Genomic DNA, 21,421 nt, shown 5'->3' with positions numbered 1-21,421 from the left:
GACTTTGCTAGTTATTCTCTGTTATTCCTCTGAGCTCCCTCCTCTGTTCTGTCCTCTGCCCCAGAGGCCAATCTCTATGGGGGCACATTACCCAGTTTTCCTTGCCATGGGACTTCCAGTTGGATTTGGCCAACGTGGGGTTAATGATGCAGGCATGGAGAACGGGAGGACAGAACAGTAGGAGTACTTACTCCTCCTGCTTTCTCCCTGCATCAGTGTGGCTTTGTCCTTAACTGCCTCTGTGTCTATAGCTCCTGTCAGGCAGCTCCTCTTCCCAGTTTCAGCTCTCACTGGGCTCTGCTAACACCTCTTTTTTTAACCCCTTTTTCCCTTCAGATCAAGGGTGGTAATACCTTCCTGCTGTTGCTAGACCTTGAATGTTAGTTCCCTTTAACCCCGCCTATACGCTGTAAACAGTTCTTTCCATTCTCTGTGTGTATCCCCCCAACCCCCTGCCTTTTGAGCATGCCATCTGTCCCCTGTGGAGATCTAACTGATGAGGAGAGGAATGGAAGTCAAATATGATGTCTTTAACTCTTTCCATTGTGATCTTCATATAACTCATCAAAAGGCTCTACTCTTTCCTTGTCACCATGGTGGGGTGCAGTTGTGAAAGCTCCAGGGTTTCTGTGCTGGTTGCTTTCTGCAGGCAAGGCTGCCTTTGGGTCTAGCAGGGGAGCAAACTCTGAGTATATTTGTTTTATATTCGCCGTGTTAATTTGCTAATTTGCGTTTGATATCATTGTGAAAGTAATTGATGTTAAAACCAAATATTGATAGTATCCAACCTGTTTTTTTTTTTTTGAGCTCAGTTCTCCCTGCACCTGTGCTCTGGCAACAACTTGGTCTTGACTAATGCTAAGTCAGTGATATTATTTAGGTGTGTCTATCAATGAGCACTCTCCATGTCCCAGGCTCTGTGCTAGACACTAAGGAGACTCAATTTAAGACAAGAGTTTTGCCTTCTAATGATTGAAACGATTCTTCAGTATCATTATTGTTAACTTTTGCATATCTCTATTATTTGGAAAAGTTAATAAAAGTGAACTTTCTGGATCAAAAGACGTAAGTGTTTAAGACTTCTGAGACATTTTGCTACACAACACCTAGCAAAACAGCAACAGAAATCCTCACCCCTATGCATGTACCCCGTAACTTTGTAGTGTGGCAAAAATTACATATGATTGTTTTAATTTGCATTTCAGAGATTACTACTGAAGTTGAATATTTTTATATTTCTATTGGTCCTATATGTTTCTTCTTTTGGGATCTCTGTTCGCACCTTCTTTAGCCAATTTAAAGTTTTGAGTGCTTATCTATTTATCATTTAAAGAATATTAATCCCATGTCTGCCATAAATACTGTGAGTTTTTCACCAGGTTTTCATTTACACTATAATTTTACTTATTCTTAAATGCATGGATTTTGAAGAACACATCCATCAATATTTTTATTTATAGTTTCTGCCTTTTGTAGTTCAGTGCTTACAAGTCTTTTCTACACCTGCCACTCTTGCATATAACAAAATTTTTTATCCAGTTGGAATTTATTATATGAAGTGAAGGTATAACCTTAATCATTTATTTTCCAAAAAGTTAGACCTTGGGGCAGGCCCTAATTTTGAGGGGCCTTGAATTCTCTTTGGAAAATTTTGTTTGGAATTTGTTCCGTGAGGATACATTGGAGGTACAGAAGCTGAATATTACACTGGACCTTCCTTTACTTGCTATGTAGTGAACCAATAGGGGGCTCCAAAACTAGATGACAAGAGGATGGGTAGGTGGCAGTTTGAGAGTGACAAGAACTAGATGAAATCAGTGTTCCAGTGATTGATGAGTAATTTTATGTTGCTCTTTGAGTTTAAGTTCTCTCTCTTTATGATGGCACCAGAAGTACTAACATTTTCATACGAAGGCATTACAATATCAACAATGAATCTGAAATGCTTTTAGATTAATAACTAACTGTATTCCTCCTTTCTCTCTCTTGCCCCTCTTCCCTTTCCTTCCTTCTCCCTTCCTTCCTTCCCTGCCTCCCTTCCTCCCTTCCTTTCTTTCCTCCTTTCTTTCTTTCCTCCTTTCTTTCTTCCTTCCTTCCTTCCTCCCTCCCTCCCTTCCTTCCTTTCCTCCTTTCTTTCTTTCCTCCTTTCTTCCTTGCTTTCTTCCTCCCTCCCTCCCTCCCCCTTCTTTCCTTCCTCCCTCCCTCCCTCCTTTCTCCTTCTTTCTTTCTTTCTTCCTCCCTCCCTCCCTCCCCCTTCTTTCCTTCCTCCCTCCCTCCCTCCCTCCCTTCCCTCCCTCCCTCCCTCCCTCTCCCTCTCTCTCTCTCTCTTTCTTTCTTTCTTTCTTTCTTTCTTTCTTTCTTTCTTTCTTTCTTTCTTTCTTTCTTTCTTTCTTTCTTTCTTTCTTTCTTCCTTTCTTTTCATTTTTGGTGAAAGCAGACCTAGAATAGAGTTCCTAGTACAGGATTGATTACTAGCTAGGGGACCCAAGGTAAATCCTTAATCTCTTTGAACATTAGTACCTTATCTATAAAATGAAGCTAATAGTATCTAGTTTATGGATTGTATTATCCTATGATAGAGATATCTGAATACTTAAGCACTGTGGTTGATTATTAAAAGTACTAATGAACAATATTTATTTACCATTTAAATTGTTTCCTGATCATATGCTATACGTATTTCAAGGTTACATTAATTTTTGAATTTTTCCAGTTTAGGAACATGTCCTATATGTTATTTTTTTGCAGCATCCAGGATGGTACCAAGAACAATCAGTCACTTCCTAAACACTTGGTTATTTGCTTATTATTTTAATTGGCACAGAATAGTCATTTTCTTATTGTCTGAAGGGGTTACTCCCATGCTTAGAATGAAGCTGCCCTCATGGAACACCCACAGGGCGTGAGGTGTGATGTGGGAGGCAGGGCCTCCTCTGTAGGATGCTTCTCATTTTGTGGGCATTCAGCAACAATTTTTGAACGCATGATGTGAGGGGGTAAAGCAACAAACCTACGAGGTAAGAGTATTATCTTCATTTTACAGACGAGGTTACAGAAACCCAGAGAGGGAAGCCACTTGCCCAAGTGGCAAAGCTGGTCATCCCTACCTAGCTTTGTATGCCTATAGAGCAGGAGGTTCCCTCAGGGAGGCCTAAGGATGCCTGAGTGCATCCACCGCCACAGCTGGGCTGCTCTGAGTCCCAGCACCAGGGAATTGTACACAGGATTCTTTTATCTTGAACTTCTGGGAAGCATATTGCCCCCTTCCAGCATCTGGAGTCCTGTGGAGGACTTCCAGAAGGTTTTATTTGCCACTTTCTTGATCTCGTTTATTAGCTGCTTGGGTATTTGGAGAAAGACAGTTTAGTAGAGAGTAGAGGAACGTAAAATAAACATTTGAGGGCCTGCTGAGTGCCAGGCACTGAGCAAAGCACTATCATCTATATGATTTCATCTAGTGGTTTTTCTTTTTCTTTTTGCCTTTTTAAACGATGATGAGATATAACACAGGAAAATGAGCAAGACAGAGAATGCTTTATCTAAAGAAAAAACTCAAACGGCCATCACCAACGTTAAAAACTAGAACAGTGTTAGCAACTCAAGACTCCGCCTATACTGTCCACCCACTCACCATCACCTTCTCCCCTCCTGAGCTGACTACTATCTTGAGTCTTACAGTTATTACTTTCTTGCGTTTATTTGTACTCCATCAGCTGAGCATGCGTCCACAAGCACTATAGTTTTTGCTGGCTTGGGTTTTAAGCTTCATTTGAATGGAATGGTACAGTAAGTACTCCTTTGGGTATGGCTTCTTAGTTCAACGTAACATTTTTTAGAGATTCATCTTTGTTGTTCCCCACGGAGAAAGTTTCTTCATCTCCTTCAAGTATAGTATTGCATTTAAGAATATACCACAATTAATTTACGCATCCTACTTTTGATGGATATTTGGGTTTTTACCAATTTTTAGCTATTATGAATGAAACTGCTATGAATATTGGTGTACATGTTTCTTGGTACACATGTGCATGCATTTCTATTGGGAGTGAAATTGCTGGGTCATAGAGTTTGTGGATATCCAACTTTAATAGATGATGCCAATTTTTGCTAATGCCAATTTTTGCTCCTTATAACCTTTCTTATCTTGGACATCAAAAACTCTGAATATGGTTGAACCCCGTATTTTAATAGAAACTCTGCAGAAGTCTGAATATCATGCCTTTGATTTTAAGATTATGTTTAAGAGTTGGGCTCTAGGTGGAGAGCATGGCAACCCCTGCCCCCTAGATGTACCCTTAACTGGCATGTAGTGTAGACATACAGCTTAAAAATATTTTAAAAAATAATAAGAAAAAAGAAAAGAAAAGAATACTTCTATTCTTGTAGTCCAGTATTCATTTAAACGTAGAAAGAACCACAAGAGTGCCAAGAAAGCAGCTGGGTTAAGCTGGGCAAAAGCAGCGATCTAGGAGACTACTCCAGGAGACTCTTTGGAACCAGCGTCTACACCGCCCGGGGAGGTGAGGCCTCTCAACTGTTTGGGCTCAGACTCCAAGGCGGTCCTGGAGCTGGTTCTGCGAGGCAGAAACGCGCGAGTGGTAGCCCACAGCGCGGATGAATCCGCGAGGTCCAAGACCCGGGACGAGGGCCGGCGCGGAGGTGCGCGCGCGGCTTGTTGCTGGGCGACGGCGCGCGTTCTTCCTTCCCCGAGAGCTGGTGCGAGCCCACCCGGCAGCTCAGCCCGGGAAAGGCCGGTTGGATACTGGGCCGGGAGGTGGTCCTGACAACCTCCCCGTCACCTGAATGGGAGCAGAGGCGCCCCGGGAGGCGGGTGAGAGGAGGACGCGCCCTGGGGCGCAGGTAACTTCTTCTGGGAGGCTGTGGGAAGGAGTGGCTGCGATATTTGGGCGGAGAAGTTGTCTCCTCTGTTCCGCCCCTCTAATCTCCACGAAAATCAGGACGGAAAATAGGGCTGAGGTTGGAGAAGGGATTGGGGCTGGGAGCAAGGGTTGAGGAGGAGCTGAGAGGAGTGAAAATCTGGTGGGAGGGAATAATGGGTAGATTGTGATGACTGGGCTGTAGGGAAAAGAATGAGTAAGGAAGGCAAAAAAGGAGGAGGAATCGGAGGGGCGGTGGGGAGGGCGAAAGGTCACAGTGGAGGGAATTTAATTATCCAACTCCCTGACCTTTTCTGCTATCCCTTGACAGGGGGCTGGTTGTTTTGGACAAACCTTAAACACCGTTAGGTGACCTCCCCCACTGAGGTCAGTGTGTCTAATTTCGGAATAGGGAGCTGTTTCCTGAGTGTGGTCCTAAAACTCTTCGGTAGGCAGTGGGACACTCTAGGCTTAATTCAAGAATTATTTGGTATCGAAGGCCACAGATCCACAGTCAATCTACTGGGGACTACCACTGCAAGGATCTAAAGAAGTTCAATAATTCTTTTTTATTGTTAACATTCAAATATAAAAGTTTAACATTTTTTTCCCTATTTACAACTTTACAGAGGTATAATTTGTATTCAATAAGCTGTAAAGAATCTATGGCTTGTATGATGTTCAGGTGTACAATTTGATGAGTTTTGACAGATGTGTACACTTTTGAAACAATTACTGCAATCAAAATAACAGAACCTTTTTCATTCTTCTATTGCTTTTGCTGTCCACCCCTGCTCTCACCGTCTCCTACTGCCCCCAACCAACTACTGATCTGTTGTGTAACACCATAGAATTGGTTGCATTTTCTGTAAGTTTATATAAATGGAAGCATCCAATATATACTCTTTTGTGTCTGGGTTTCTTTACGCAGCATAATGATTTGCCAGGACCTTTGCCTTGATTACTGAATAAACTGTGAGTTTTGAAATTGGGTAGTGTAAGTCTTCTACTTTTTCTTTTTAAAAATCACTTTAGCTGTTTTAAGACCTTTGAATTTGTGTATACAGTTTATAATCAGCTTGTAATTTCTAGAAAAAAGCCTGCTGTGCTGTAATTTTGATTGGGAATGCACGGAATCTATAGATCTTTTTGGGGAGAATTGCCATTTTAACAATATTGAGTCTTCCAGTTTATGAACATGGTTCCTAAATTTATGTAGATCTTTAATTTCTCTTAGCAATGTTTTGTAATTTTCAGTGTAGAGATTTTAGACATCTTTATTAGATTAATTCTTAAGTACTTTATTTTCGGGGGGGGCATTATTTTCCAATTGTTTGATGCTAGTATATAAAAATACAATTGGTTTTGTATGTTAACCTTGTATTGTACAACTTAGATAATTCACTCATTAGCACTAGTAATTGTTTCATAGATTGCTTGAGATTTTTAACCTAAAAATCATGTCAGCTGCAAATAGGGACAGTTTTACTTTTTCCTTTTCCGTCTTAATTCCTTTTATTTCTTTTCCCTGTCATATTTCAATGGCTAGGACCTCTAGTACAATGTTGAATAGATGTGATAAGAGTCGAAGCATTTTTGCTAGTTTTCAGTTTTAGGGGGAAAGCAAAAATAAAATGTTAGCTGCAGGTTTTTTGTAAATTCTCTTAATCAGATTGAGGATATTCCCTATGATTCATAGTTTTCCCAGAGTTACTTATTTATTTTTATCACAGAGGGTGTTGGATTTTTTCATGTGATTTTCCACTATCTATTGAAATGATCATATTTTTTTTCCTCCTACACTTTGTTAATGTTGTGAATTATATTGATTTTTAAATGTTAAATCAATTTTTTAACTCTGGGATAAACTCTATGATCAGGATATATTATTCTTTTCAAAAATATATTTTTGGATTTATTTGATATTTTATTAAAAGTTTTTGCATCTATGTTTATGAGGGATATTGGTACATAATTTTCCTTTTTTAAAAGAATGTCTTTGTCAGATTTGGTATTAGGGTTATGCAAATCTCAAAAAATGAGTTCCTTCCTCCTCTATTTTCTGAAAACATTTGTGTAAGATTGATGTTATTTGTTTCTTGAGTGTTTGAGAGAACTATCTGGTCCTGGAGATTTCTTTGTGGTAAGATTTTTGGCGATGACCACATTGATTAGTATAGAACTATTAAGATTTTAAGTTTCTTTTTTTTTTTTGTTTTGTTTCTTATTTTAATTTTGGTAAGTTGCAGTTTTCAGAGATTTGCCCACTTCACCTAAATTATTGGCCTGGGTTCAGTCCCTGGTCAGGGAACTAAGATCCCACAAGCCACAAGAAAATTTTTTTCTCTAGGAATTACAATATATATCCTTAACATTTCATGGTCTAGAGTTAATATTGATCTAGTTCACATAAAATGCAGAAATCTTAACAACCATAGTTCCCTTACCCACCCCCATCCCAGTCTCTTTAGTTGTCATATGCATTACATCTATCTATACAAACATCACATGAGACAATGTTGTCATATGTATACAAACACCCCATGAGACAATGTTCATACACTTTTTAAAAACATGATAAAAGATGGTTTTTTAAATGTACCCAGATATTTGCCATTTCTGATCTTCTTCATTCATTCCTGAAAAATTTGATTTTCCACTCCTTTAATTTCCCTTCAGCCTGAAAAACTTTCTTTAGCATTTCTTGTAGTTTTAGTCTGCTGGTGAGTAATTCTCTTAGTTTTCCTGTATCTGAGTTGTCTTCATTTTGCCTTCATTTTTTAAAGAATATGCTTGCTAGATATCTAATTCTGGGTTGGCAGTTTTTTTGTCTTTTAGTATGTTACAAATCTTGTTTCACTGTCCTTTCGTCTCAGGGATGTTTGGTGGGAAGTCCATGGTCATTTGAATTATTTCCCTATAATTAATGTGTTGTTTTTCTGTTTCCTTCAGTATTTTACCTTTGTTTTTGGTTTCCAGCAGCTTACATGGATTTTCTTTACCCAGTTTGGAATAAAAGCTTCTTTATTCCAAGCTTCTTGAATCTATAAATTTATGTATTTCTCCAAATTTGGGATATTCTCAGACATCATTTCTTCAAATATTCTTTCCACTCCATTCTGCCCTCTCCTTTTGGGATACCGATAATCCATATGTTAGAGCTTTTGATATTTTCTCACAAGGCTCTGAGGACTTTTTTTTTTTCTTAAAACTTTTTTTCTCTCTTTTAAATATTGGATACTTTCTGTTAATTTATCTTCCAGTTTACAGACTCTTTTCTCTGACATCTCCACTCCATTAGTAAAATTTTTATTGACAATATTATATTATTATATTATTATTATTATATTATTTTTCAGATAAAAAATATAATATTTTTTAATATAATATAAAATTTCTATTTCTTTATTTCTCTGCTAAGATTTTCTCTTTTTTATCCTCTTTAACATATTTTCCTTAACTTCATTGAGCATAGTTAAGCTATGAGCTGCCTTAAAGTCCTTGTTTAATAATTTCAACATCTGGGTCATCTTTGGACTGGCATCTGTTAATCTCTGCTCTTGACATTGGGTCACATTTTCCTGAATCTCTTTATGCCAAGTATTTTTTGATTATATCCTGGACATTGTGAATGTTTGACTGTGTAAACTCTGGGTTCTGTTATATCCCTCTGAAGAATGTTTACTTTTTTCATTTAGCAGGCAGTTCACCAGGTTAGACTCGCTGTAAGCTCCATCTCATTCTCTGTGGTTGGAGGTTAAGTTCAGCTAAATCTCAGTCCAGCTCTTTAGGCCTTTGCTTCTATTTTCTATATCATTTTTAGCCAGCACAATATAAGTGTTAGGTACTATTATTGACCTTTGAGTTTGTCCCATATATGTAATGTTCAGAGGTCAGTCTAGACTTGTGTGGGGTTTAGGCACAGAATTGGGGGATTAACTTCTCTGGCTCTCTCTCCTCTGGGATTTCTCTCTCACTCCTTAGTGGTGGTTGTTGCCTGGGCTCTTTTCTCTAATTCTTCTGGCCAGAATGAGGAAGAGCTTTCTATCAAAGTCTTTGCCACCTGCATTGTGCCATCCTTCAGTATGGAAGGCATTTAGGGAAAAGCCACAATAAGCCTGGAAACTCACTTTCAGGTCAGTGTTTCTATAAGTTTTAACTCTTCTCCACAACCTGCCTGCTTTTGTTTACTTCTAAGAATCCTCAGGTAGTTATTTTTTATATTTTGTCTGGAGTTTATAAATTATTGTTAATGTGGGATTGGTCTGTAAGATGTAGATGTGAAACTCCAACAAAGTGTTTTTGAAATTGAGAGCATGCAACATTTAACATGTCAAAAGCATGATGAAAATAATTAAGAAAAAACCTCTCCTTTCATTTTCCTATTTTGGCTATTTAAGCAATTAGATGAAGGAAGTCCAAGAAGGAAAGATAAAACATGGGGAGAAGAAAAAGGCAGGGAGAGCATTTTGCTGTTCTATTACCTATTAGATATTTATGTATGCATGTATTTTGTATGTATATATATGTATTCACAGGGTATGGACATACTCTAGTTACTGGTTATAAAGAGTTAAATAAGTTATGTTTTTATAGTCATTGAAATTTCTGTGGGCTTCTGAATAGTTAAGAAAAAAATCTTTTCTGAGCTTAAAAACAGCTTTTCTCTTTTATTTTATTTTTTTGTTTGTTTTTTAAATTTATTTATTTTATTTGTTTATTTTTATTTTTGGCTGCGTTGGGTCTTTGTTGCAGCGTGTGGGCTTTTCTCTCGTTGTGGAGAGTGGGGACTACTCTTCGTTGAGCTGCACGGGCTTCTCATTGCGGTGGCTTCTCTTGTTGTGGAGCATGGGCTCTAGGCACATGGGCTTCAGTAGTTGTGGCACATGGGCTCAGTAGTTGTGGCTCACGGGCTCTAGAGCACAGGCTCAGTAGTTGTGGCTCACCAGCTTAGTTGCTCCGTGGCATGTGGGATCTTCCTGGACCAGGGCTTGAACCTGTGTCCCCTGCATTTGCAGGCGGATTCTTAACCACTGTGCCACCAGGGAAGCCCAGGTTTTCTCTATTTTCTATATCATTTTTAACCAGCACAATATGTGTTAATTACTATTATTGATATTATTAGGATTAAAGACAGCAAAACACGTATTATAGAAAGTGTGGGATAATAGAAGAAATTGCTATTATCCTGTGTCTTAGCAAAATCATTAAAATATTTGTATATTTCCTTTTAGACTTTTTCATAAATTATAATCAGTGTGCAAACAGATCTCATCTCTACCATTGATGTTACAAAAACAAATATGGTTTTCAGAATATTTTTATCTTCCTTGCAATGCTGAAGATTTTACTAGATGAGATAGGCTGTCTTTGGACATTTCTTCTGGAACTTTGGTGCTGTGTGTTGGGAGCTGATGTTGGTGTGAAATTTAGCAAGTGAATTGAGATATCTGGCTATGGACTCAAGAGAACCTAAATCTTGTCCTTAATGGGTCACTCTTCCCACCGAAGTGCCTGTATATAGGTGACTATATATAGGAAGAGGTCAAGGACAACTAATTTGAATAACCAGCTGGGGCTTTGGCTCAGTTCCCAAAGCAGTACTCTGATGGGCTAGGCCCTGTGTGATGTGTTCATGTGGCTTGGAACCAAGTCATCTGGTAGTCTGCTTTATTTATTTCTCCTTTAGTTAGAGTCTAGAGCAGAGTTCTGTATCTTCTGTTCTAACAGGAGGAACAACCACACCTGCAAGAACCAGAGAGCAACCTGTCTCAGAGTCTAGAGAATTCACACAGGTAGCCCTCCCTGGACCTTTAGCTGTTTTGGGCCGAGAGCTTCCTTTTTCTGTCTGACCAGACTTGGTGGGCGAGGAGAGAAGGCTGGCTCTTGGCCTTTCTGACTACCTCACTGCTCAGGCATTGAACCTCCTGGTAGAGGAGGAAGGAAAAGGCAGAGAGTTCCAATAGTTGGGAAGGAAGAGGAGAGTGAAATTACTGCTCAGGTTGCAAAGATTTCAAGCACATTCTGTCCCATTTCAAAGTGCAGGGTGAACAGTCAACCTAGATTGTGAGCAGCAGGTGTGACCCTGTATGTAGATTAGTACTTCCTCCTTTTGGGACAGCTACATTACTTTTCCTTGAGTATCTCCAAACCAGAACTAGTCTCTTTCTTTTAATAAATTGCTAGCAAAAAAAAAAAAAAAAAAGAGAACATGTTATTTTCCCATGAGATTGGATGTTTAAAAATCATTTTATACATTTTGTAGTGTTAAGGTGTGGCTAGGGGTGATAAAGGCACTGGCTTTGATGGATTGGCCCATTTAACAATGGGATACCACCTACCTTGAAAACACAATAGAAGTTCCATTTCCTATTGGTTCATTTTTACATATAAAGAACAACTTTCCTATGAAGAACTCAAGGGAATATACTGAGAAATGTTAAACAATGACCTACTTGTTAAACTTCAATAACAAACCAAAGGCCTGAGAGAAGTTGGAAAGGAATACAAAGCAGGAACTAAGAAACAAAAGGGAAGTGCAGTTGAGAGAGTCAAATCAGATTCCCATCAGGTACTAATGTGTTTCTGGTCTGTACTCTGTTCCAGTTACTACCTTTCAGTCTTCTGTAGGAAGAAATGCAGATGGTGTCAGTATGAGCATATTACCACCTGTGCAAACAATAAACAGCCAAAACACTATGAGGGGGATTTTACAGCATTTTTTAAATAAGGAAACTTCCTTAAGGGCTTTAGAAGTCATTTCTAATGTTCATATTCTATGGCTTGGAAAAGAGGCAACAGATTATTATTTTCAGTTTTTAATAAGAAATCTTGTTATGGATAGTATTAAATTGTCCAAGGTCTAGTCAGTGGTAGAGCTGGGTGGAGAAAGAAAGCCTACTGATTCCCAGATGAGAGCTCTGTCATATAGCAGGGTCTTGAATTGGAGAACCGAAAATGGCTATTTTAGTGATTAAAAGCAATATGACTTTATTTAGAGGCTAAATAGGATGTTTTCTTCATATTGCTCTCACTACATGATAAACGAAGAAATCTAATTGTAAAAATAACTCTCTTATGAGGTGATATAAAAGAAATTCAACCAAGAAATGTGGACAGGTGATAAGCAAAGAAATGCAAAGGAACATAAGAAAATATTTCTTTCCATATTTGTTTTAACCCATTGTATTTTGGCATAAAATGCAGTAATCCCCCTCACCACCCACCCCTACCCCCACCATAGTCAACCAATTGCCTCAGCACAGTCTATTGATTAATTCTTCTTTTATCACCAATTTAATGCTGTTATTATAATATAACCCATATTATTCTTAATTCTTTTGCTCATTCAGTTTACATGTGGATTCTATCGGCAGTGTTTCAATTTTAATTCTTATATCCATATGAGTTTTAATTATCTTGCTGGACAAGTGCTCCCTCATTTCTCTTTTTCAAAATTTTGGCTAATCTACCCTGTTTATTATTTCAAATGAATCCAGAATCACTTTTCAAATTTCAAAATATCATTTTTCAGTTTTGATTATGATGGCATTAAACCAGTACAGTATTTTGGGAAGACCTGATAAAATTGAAATATTTGGTCTTCTTACCAAGGAACATTAACTGCCTATTTAGTAGAGTCTTTCTTTTATGTCTTCAGTAAAATTAAAAAATTTATTCATGCAGTTTCAGCACATTTCTTGTTATGTTTATTCCTAGATATTTACTCCTTTAAATAAATTATACATGGAATTTTACCATTATGCTTTTGGTGTAAAGGAAGTTATTGGGGGTTTTTTTGTATTAATTTAAAAAATTGAAATGCCTTGCAGACCTCTATTATAATTCTAAACAGTTCTTTAGTGCTTATGTTTTCTAGGTAGATAATCACATTTGCAAATAATGATGATATTCCAGAGGTATTTCTGCTTTATTATTTTATTTTATTTTCAAAGAACCTTGGCCTTGGGTTTTCTAAGAAATAAGTAAATTAGTTTTTCTAATTCATTACTTTCTGCTTTTATTTTCATTGTTTTACCCTTATTTCTTGACACTCTTCTCTCCTTGGGTTCTGTGGAACTCTCTTCTCATTTTCCCAGCTCTGTGATTGCTCTAGCTCCTCCTACCTCCCACCTGTGACTGTCGGAAGACTCTGTCATTAGCCATTCTCTATTTGTATTTCTTGTTATCCTGGCTTTTGGTATTGATCCCAGAGCCTTCAAGATATCAAAATTCACTTGTAATCATAGATAGCTGGCTCTGCTGAGTAGCATAAGTTTTTCTTTTATATTGTGATAATACACATAAACATAAAATTTACCATCTTAACAGTTTTTAAGCATAAAGTTCAGTGACTAGCAACAGCTTTCTTATGTACTTGGTTATGACCAAGACTCCATCAAAGCGATTCAAAGTTGCTATTTTTATTTATTCCTAGTCATTGGCCAGATCCTATCAGTTTTACCTTATATAGTATTTTCACTCGGCTCTGTTACCAAACCCAGGCCTTAGGCCTTGCAGACTCATACTTGCCCTCTCTCTATTCTTTCTCCCACTTAACATTAGTATCCCCCAAGCCCCAGAACCTATCAAGCCACTTCTCTGTTAAAAGTTTTTGAATGGTTTCCAGTAGCCCACAGAAAAAGTACAAACACTTGGCATTCAAGGCCTCCTGATCTCACTACAGCCTACCTTGTGGCTGATCACCTCTCTCCCTTCATACACTCTGCTTTACTTCTTGTCAAACATTGAGGCAAGTGGGCAGGGTAAGAAATGGAGACACCTGAGACCAGCTGGAGACGTAAAGGGAAATTGCTACCCTGCCACAAGAGTAGGAGGGATTTGGCTCTTGAATTGCCAGAGCCTTCATTTTTTTTTTTTCCAGAGAAACTGCAAATCTGCATTTTTATACGAAAATCTCTCAATTTAAAATTGTTGGCTAGGAATTAATATTTTTGAAAAACCCTGAGCAATTGAAAAACATGTTTGCTGGTAGGATCCAGGCCACATTTGACCTCTGTTCTCTCTTCTTGGCAGGGTTACTTTAGATTTTCTATGCCTATGTGGAGCGTGATCTCTCTTGCCTGGAATTGGGGCACTACATTATAGTCTAAAGAAACATTGAAGTAAACCCAGTAGGGGTTTCGGAAACTCTCACTGTGAAAATGTTACTGATGTAAAGGTTTTTCATTGTTCCTGTGAAAAGGCCAATAGTTGGACTTAAAATGATATAAATGAATACTACCCATCGTGCTTCAGCAAGCACAGTGAGCGCTCTACCATGAGAAGCTTTTTTGAGCTGGAATTTTGTTTATCAGTAGTTTTCATGTATATATGTATATATTTATTGTTATTTCACAGGACAAATTAGTCCAGATGTCCACGATTTCTAAGCACTTTGGACTGAAATACAAAGAAGAATCGTACATATTTAAAGAGCTTGAGAAGGTTCGCAAGGAGACTAAAAAGGAATTTCTCCGATTCAAGGAGAAGTTGGCCTCCAAGCCGGCTGTGGGTGAAGTCCCTGTTTTCGGCCTCCGGGTCCCCGGCCCGGCCCGGCATGTGGGGAAGTGGAGCGTTTCCCGCGCCAGACCCCCAAAGCCATCAGGCTCCCCTCGGGCCAAAGGCCGTGCGCCCCTCGCTGCGGCCCTCCCGCAGCCGGCGCCCCGAGGCGCAGCGCGGCCCCCGGGCCCGAGCGAGGCGGTCGCTCCCGGGAAGACCCGGCCCTTCTGCCCCCAGGACTTCTGCTTGCGGAGCTCCGCGTTCCTCCGGCACCGGCCCCAGAAGAAGCCGCCGGTCATCGCCTCCAGGGAGGGCACGTCCAGACCCGTGGTCCTGATGCCGCCACCTGCGCCCAGGGGGAAGGCCCGGGCGCACCGGGGCGCCAGGAGCCCACGGCCCGCGGGCTCCAAGCCGGTCCTCGACCCGGCCGGGGGCCGCGACGCGAGCCAGGAGCCGGCTCGGCTCGCGGAGGCCCGCAAGGCCGGAGAGAGGAAGGGCGGCTCCCTGTCCGGCGACGAGGGAGACTCGGAGGCGGCCGGCCGGCGGAGGAGAGTGAGGATTCACACCCGCTTCCTGCGCGAGGGCTCGCGCGGCGAGTCGCGGGAAGCCCCCGTGTCGGTTTCCAAAACCGACCGCGAGAGCAACCCGCCGAGCGACGCGCGGGAGGCCGCCCCGCAGGCCCCGCAGCCCGTGCGAGCGATCCCGACCTCCATCGAGGAGATCATCGCCTCGCTGCAGTGCGAGGCCCAGCTGGCCTCCGACCAGAGCATCAGAGAGCTCATCCAGAGCGTCCACGGCCAGAACTACGACATTAAAATGGAAGTAGGTGACCCAAAGGGAGAGTAGTATTTCTCCTGGGTAAATGTAACTTAAGGATACAAACATAAAATCAGTGCATGTGGTGTGTTGTAAGCTAGACAAGCTAGACAAAGCGCTGGGGTGTTATTCAGGTTCTTTGAATTTTGAATTTTCCATCGAGGGAGTATATCCTCTTTAAAAAGTGAAAATAATTGAGAGTATATTTCAAAAACTGGTACAAAGAACATTAGTTTTTTGACCTGAGTAATGCATCACCGGTAACCTTTCCTTTCAAAGTCTTTGTGATTAGTTAGTATTGATTTAGCAGATGTTTTATATGAAAGACTCAGTCTTTTTCTGTACAGTTTATTATTATTAACAGTAAATCTATATCTTTAGAAGATCAATATAATACTAATAAGTTGAATTTATAACAGTTCTGTACTATTTTCAGTGAAAACCGTTCTCTTCAAATATCTTTTAAGAATTTACTTTGTAGGTCTTCCCAATTATAGAGACTATAAGTGATTATTTGTCCCAATGACAACCCCATCAGGTGGGTACCCATAAGAGCCCCGTTTTACATAAGAAGCTTCCTGGCTTTAGTGAGGTTAAGAGGATTGGCTCACAGTCCTGCAACTAAGGCAGAGCAGAGCTGGGATTCCACCCCAGCGGGTCACACCCCAGAGAGTAAACTGGAACCATGCCAGGGCTGGCTATTTGTTGATTGTGATGTGTCCCCAGCAGGGAGCAAAGCTAGATAGGGTCATAGTTTAAGGTATTTTGTTCATTATATAGACTTCGCCTTGACAGGGACCTTCAAAGTAAAAATAATAACAGGGGAATCTGAGTCCCACCCAGAAAGAGAGAGAGGGAGAGAGGGAGGGAAGAAGGGAAGGAGGAAAGGACAGAGAGAGAGAGAGAGAGAGAGAGAGAGATTTTTTTTTTTTTTGAGAATGGTAATGAGAATGGCACTTAGGGGGGAAGAAGATTCTATTACTGTTCTTGGCTGCAGCTCCAAACCTCTTGTTAGTACACAGAATACTGCTGCCACATTATGTCTTTAAAATAGTTTCAGCCCCGAATATACTCTTGGCTGTGATTTAAGGAATGTGATCCTAAAGCCCATTAGGGAAACAAAAACGTGTAACGACAAGAGTCCCCAGTGTCGTCTTTGACCTAATGTTTGTCGGCAGAATGGGACAAATGTTTTCAGTTAAGACCCATACCTCGATACGGTTACTGAACAAGATCAGTGTGACTGCTCAGGCCGTTTCAAAATGGGTATTTCTAATTAGGTTTTCTGTGGGCCTAACAGAAAATGAATCAGGGATGCACACTGGAGAGACTCAATGGAGAGAACAAAGCCTCATTGCCTGCCCCTGTGAGAAGAACTCTGTGACATAGTCAAGGCATGTGACATGAAGAGGGGCCTATATTAGAAGCTGGCTCGAGGTCCTGTACAGTTGGGGAAAGTTACACTTTTAGAGCAAGGCCCCATAGAGAAAGTACATTTTGAAGGGTTCAAATAGAATAGAATATAAGAAGGGAGTGTATCAGTGATGAATGGGCCCTGGGACAGTGAATTCTGTTCTTTCTGGTATTCCATTTCTCTTGTGTATCCTTTTCTGGTGCTTCAGTTACCTGAATTGTTTTATGTAGGAGAGTGGCCTGAAGGATTAGGGTCAGAAGCCAGGGTCACTAACTAGCCCCGCGTTGTAAGACTTGGCCAGTTTCAAATGCCTCAGTCCCATCCTGCCTTCCATTGTACTGATTTTTTTGTGTAGCTAGATTTTGTTCTTGCTTTTAAAACTTTGCCTCTGCCTGCCCCCCACCCAACAATTCCAGAAGATGGAGCTTTGCCTTATTTTGGTTTCAGAAGTTTTATTAGGGTGAGAAGAGAACAATGGGGAATTTGTCGAAATGGCTGTGGCTGGGTAGGTTAAGAGAAAGCAATGAGAATGCAAGTGTAAAAGTGGTATCTAAATTATGATTTTAAAAATTCTTAAGATTACAATAAGGACACTTGTTTTAAACATTTGGAGTTTATATAAACAATGTTCTCTCCATGATAAGCAAGGAATATGGTTCTTTACTGTAGACATCTTAATTTGGAGCCAGTCCCTGGAGGGAAAGCCAAAGGATAAGACAGTCCTGGCAGGGTGTGCTGTCTCTGTTTAGAGTTTGGGCAGGGCCCTTTCAGACCTAGCATTCAGAGTTCCACAAACAATTACAGAGGCCAAAAGGTGCACAGAATATCTAAAGATTAAACTCAGCTGTCAAATGTAGGTCAAACGTCTAAACCAGCGTTTCTCAACCTTGGCACTTAACTTTTTGTTTGAACAATCCTTCTTTGTGGGTGGCTGTCCTGTAACTGTAGGATGTTTAGAATTATCCCTGGCCTCTACCCAGTAGATGCCAGTAGTATGATCCTCTCGTCACCCTCCCCACCACCAAGTCATAACGATTGGAATATCTCTAGATGTTGCCGAATGAGACCCTGGGGAGAAGGGCAAAATCGCTCCCCTTTCAACCTCCCATCTAGTTAGGAGCTACTGTCTTAAACAGTATGCATACACTATGGCAGGAGGGATAGAAATGTTATCAAGGTCCTGTGTTTGTTTTACTGAGGAGTTCAATACTATCACTCACAAAATACATTCTAATTATATGAGACTGAAGTTCAGAGACTACCTTCCAGGTATTAATTGAGGATGAAGGAATCAGCCCATCCTGGCTTCTGTCATGTGTAGTTGTTTTTGGCCATATAGCTCAAAAGAAAAATGGCTTAACATGACCCAGGTAAGAGGGAATTCATGTCCCAAGGTCTTTTATAAACAAATAATGTATAGCTCACAAGCAAATGTTTTATCATAAAACTTATGCCTGCTTTAACTTTAGGGACGATGAAATAGATGTACTTTTACCTCTTCTTCCTGCTGAGTACAACTAAGTACAAACCTTAGATGTTATTTATAAAACAAACATGAGAAGACTCCAAAAGGTGGAGAGAAGCAGACTGGTTAGGGACTTTGGGATCCAAGGAATCACACAACCTGATGAGTTCTCAAGTTTTCTTTTGGTCTCATGTCTGCCAGATTTTGAGCTAAAGAAGCTGGCAACCTAGGAATGCCAATGGGTGCAGACAGAAAAAGCCCCAGCAAAAGCTTGCTCTCTTTAGCTAAGGATCAAGAAAGGGGCAGCCTAGCAAGGTGAAACTTTTAAACAATAACTGTGCTACTTTAGTCAAACACCAAAGAAAAACCTATGGCCCTATCCCCACCCCTGCCAGCCAGGGCTGAGGGGGGAGCCTAAACTTCCACTCTTACCAGGCTGAAACAAGGAACCCCAACTCCTTCCCTAATGATGTGGTGTTAGTGGAGAGTCAAGACTTTCAACACTGCCTGGCAGTAAAGAGGCTACCCTACCCACCCCCCCACCCCTGTAGTGTCACTGGACGCCTTGTAGGGAACGGTAATGAGAGACTTCTATCCCTCCCCACCAGGATGGTATCAGTAGAGGCCTAGTGGGGGCCAGAACTCCTGCTCCTGCCCAGCAATAGCAAGGAGCCCCTGACCTCTGGTGCCAGTGGAGACCAAGCTGGGAATTTGGACCACTACCCCTACCTGGCAGTAATGAGGCAGCCTTGGCCCTCCTCCTACTGCCCCTACTAGAGCAGTTTCAGAGGAATGTTTAAATAAGATCCAGACTCTCATAATACCCCAAATGTCCAGGTTTCAATAGAAAATCACTTGTCATACCAAGAACTGGTAACATTTAGACTTGGAAGAAAAAAAGACAATTAATACCAACATTGAGATGACTGAGATGTTAGAATTATCTGACAAAGATTTTTTTTTTAAAGGAATTCCTTTATTTTTATTATTTATTTATTTATTTATTTATTTTTGGCTGTGTTGGGTCTTCGTTTCTGTGCGAGGGCTTTCTCTAGTTGCGGCATGCGGGGGCCACTCTTCATCGCGGTGCGCGGGCCTCTCATTATCGCGGCCTCTCTTGTTGTGGAGCACAGGCTCCAGACGCGCAGGCTCAGTAGTTGTGGCTCACGGGCCTACTTGCTCCGCGGCATGTGGGATCTTCCCAAACCAGGGCTCGAACCCGTGTCCCCTGCATTGGCAGGCAGATTCTCAACCACTGCGCCACCAAGGAAGCCCCTGACAAATATTTTAAAGAGGCCCTCAAAAAAAAAAAAAAAAAAGCCCCAATGAGCAATAATAATGAGCACACTTGGAACAATGAGAAAAAGAGAAAGTGTTAGCAGAGAAATAGAAAGTCTCAGTAAAGAAACAGAACATATAAAGAGAACCAAAGAAAAATTTTAGAACTAAAAAATACAGTAATTGAAATAAAACTCAATGGATGGCTCAAAAACTGAACGGAGGGGAGACAGTGGAAAGAATCAGTGAGCACAAGTATGGAACAATACAATTTTCTCAGTCTGAACAACAGAGAGACAATAGACTGGGGAAAAAAAAATAGAGCCTCTGGGACTTGTGGGACTATAACAGAAGATCTAACCTTCATGCCATCAAAGTCCTGGAAAATGAGAAAAGCTCAAACCAAAGAAACCCAAAGGAATCCACACCAAAACATGTAATAGTCAAACTTTCGAAAACTAAAGAAAAAGAAAAAGTCTTTGAAAGCAATGAGAGAGAAACAATGTGTTACGTATAGGGGAAAGCAACTTGAATGACGGGATTTCTCATTGGAAACCATGGAGGCCAGAAGGATTGGCACAGCATTTTCAAATGCTGAAAGAAAAGAACTGTCCACCCAAAGTTCTGTATCTAGGGAAATTATCCTTCAAGAATGTAGGGAAAATCAAGACATTCTCAGATGAAGGAAAGCTAAGAGAATTTGTCACTCGCAGTCTTACCCTAAAAGGATGGCTAAAGGAAGTTCTCTAAACAGAAAGGAATGATTGGAAGAAAGGACTTGGAAAAAACACCAGGAAGGAAGAAAGAATATAATAAGCAAAAACTATGGCTAAATACAATAGACATTCCTTCTCCTCCTGAGCTTTTCAAATGTATTTGATGGTTGATGCTAAAATTACAGTGCTGTTTGATGTGATTTTAAATGTTTGTAGAGGAAATATTTAAGACAGTTATAAATAGGGGAAGGTAAATAGATATAAAGGGAATATGGTTTCTATAGTTCACTCTAATTGGAAAATAACAATTCCAGTAGACTGTAATAAGTTATGTATATATAATATACTATCTGGAGCGATGACCAAAAAAGCTATACAGAGAGATTCACTCAAAAAACATTATAGATAAATCAAAATAGAATTAAAAAATTTTAAGTAACCCACAGGAAGGCAGGTAAAAAGTAAACATAAGCAAAAAGCAGAGAATAAAAAGAAAACAAGAAATAAAGTAGCAGTTTCAAACTCAAATATATCGATAGCTACATTAAAGGTAAATGGTCTGCATATACTGATTGAAAGCAGAGATTGGCAAGTGGATTCCATATATAACCCAACTATATATTGTTTACAAGAAACATACTTCCAGTATAATGATATAGGCAGGTTTAAAATAAAGCATGAAAAAAACATCAAGCACACCTTATTCAAAAGAAAATAGGAGGGGCTATATTAATTTCAGTTAAAGTAGGCTTCAGAACAAAGAAAATTACTAGAGACACAGTGGGCATTATAATATGATAAAAGGTTCAATCCATTAAGAAGACAAAGCAACCCTAAATTTGTATGAACCAAACAACAGAGCTGAAAAAATATGTGAAGTAAAAACTGAAAGGAGAAATAGATGAATCTACAGTTATAGTTGAAGATGTCTACACCCTTCTTTCAACAATTGATAGAAAACTAGACAGAAATTTCCCAAGAATATAGAACTCAACAACACCATCAGACATCAGGATCTAATCTACATTTTTAGAACACTGCACCTAACAGCAGCAGAAGGCACATTTTTGTCACTGTCCATGTGACATATACTACGACCATATCTGGTCCATAAAAATGAACTTCAGTAAGTTTAGAAGAATTGACATCGGGGGAGACCTTCAAGATGGCAGAGGAGTAAGATGTGGAGATCACCATCCTCCCCACAAACACATCAGAAATACATCTACATGTGGAACAGCTCCTACAGAATACCTATTGAACGCTGGCAGAAGACCTCAGACTTCCCAAAAGGCAAGAAATTACCCATGTACCTGGGTAGGGCAAAAGAAAAAAGAAAAAACAGAGACAAAAG

At 40.1% G+C, this 21,421-nt stretch overlaps 1 protein-coding gene across 1 annotated transcript in view; it reads left to right on the top strand.

The window, feature by feature from the left end:
• Positions 1–8,269: 8,269 nt before the first annotated feature.
• The window catches only part of TTC6 (tetratricopeptide repeat domain 6), a 209,006-nt gene continuing 195,854 nt past the window's right edge, over positions 8,270–21,421 (top strand). The window contains exons 1-2 of the mRNA XM_082449105.1: positions 8,270–15,220; positions 16,301–16,460. Of these exons, the coding sequence (XP_082305231.1) occupies positions 14,211–15,220; positions 16,301–16,460 (1,170 nt within the window). The 5' untranslated portion in view covers positions 8,270–14,210. The remainder of the gene's footprint in view (positions 15,221–16,300; positions 16,461–21,421) is intronic.

This window comes from Balaenoptera physalus, assembly GCF_965194825.1.
Source record: "Balaenoptera physalus genome assembly, chromosome: 2".
In the NCBI taxonomy this organism is placed as follows: Eukaryota; Metazoa; Chordata; class Mammalia; order Artiodactyla; family Balaenopteridae; genus Balaenoptera; species Balaenoptera physalus.
The sequence above is the reverse complement of the archived record's forward strand: the minus strand, read 5'-3'. Positions and strand labels throughout refer to the sequence as shown.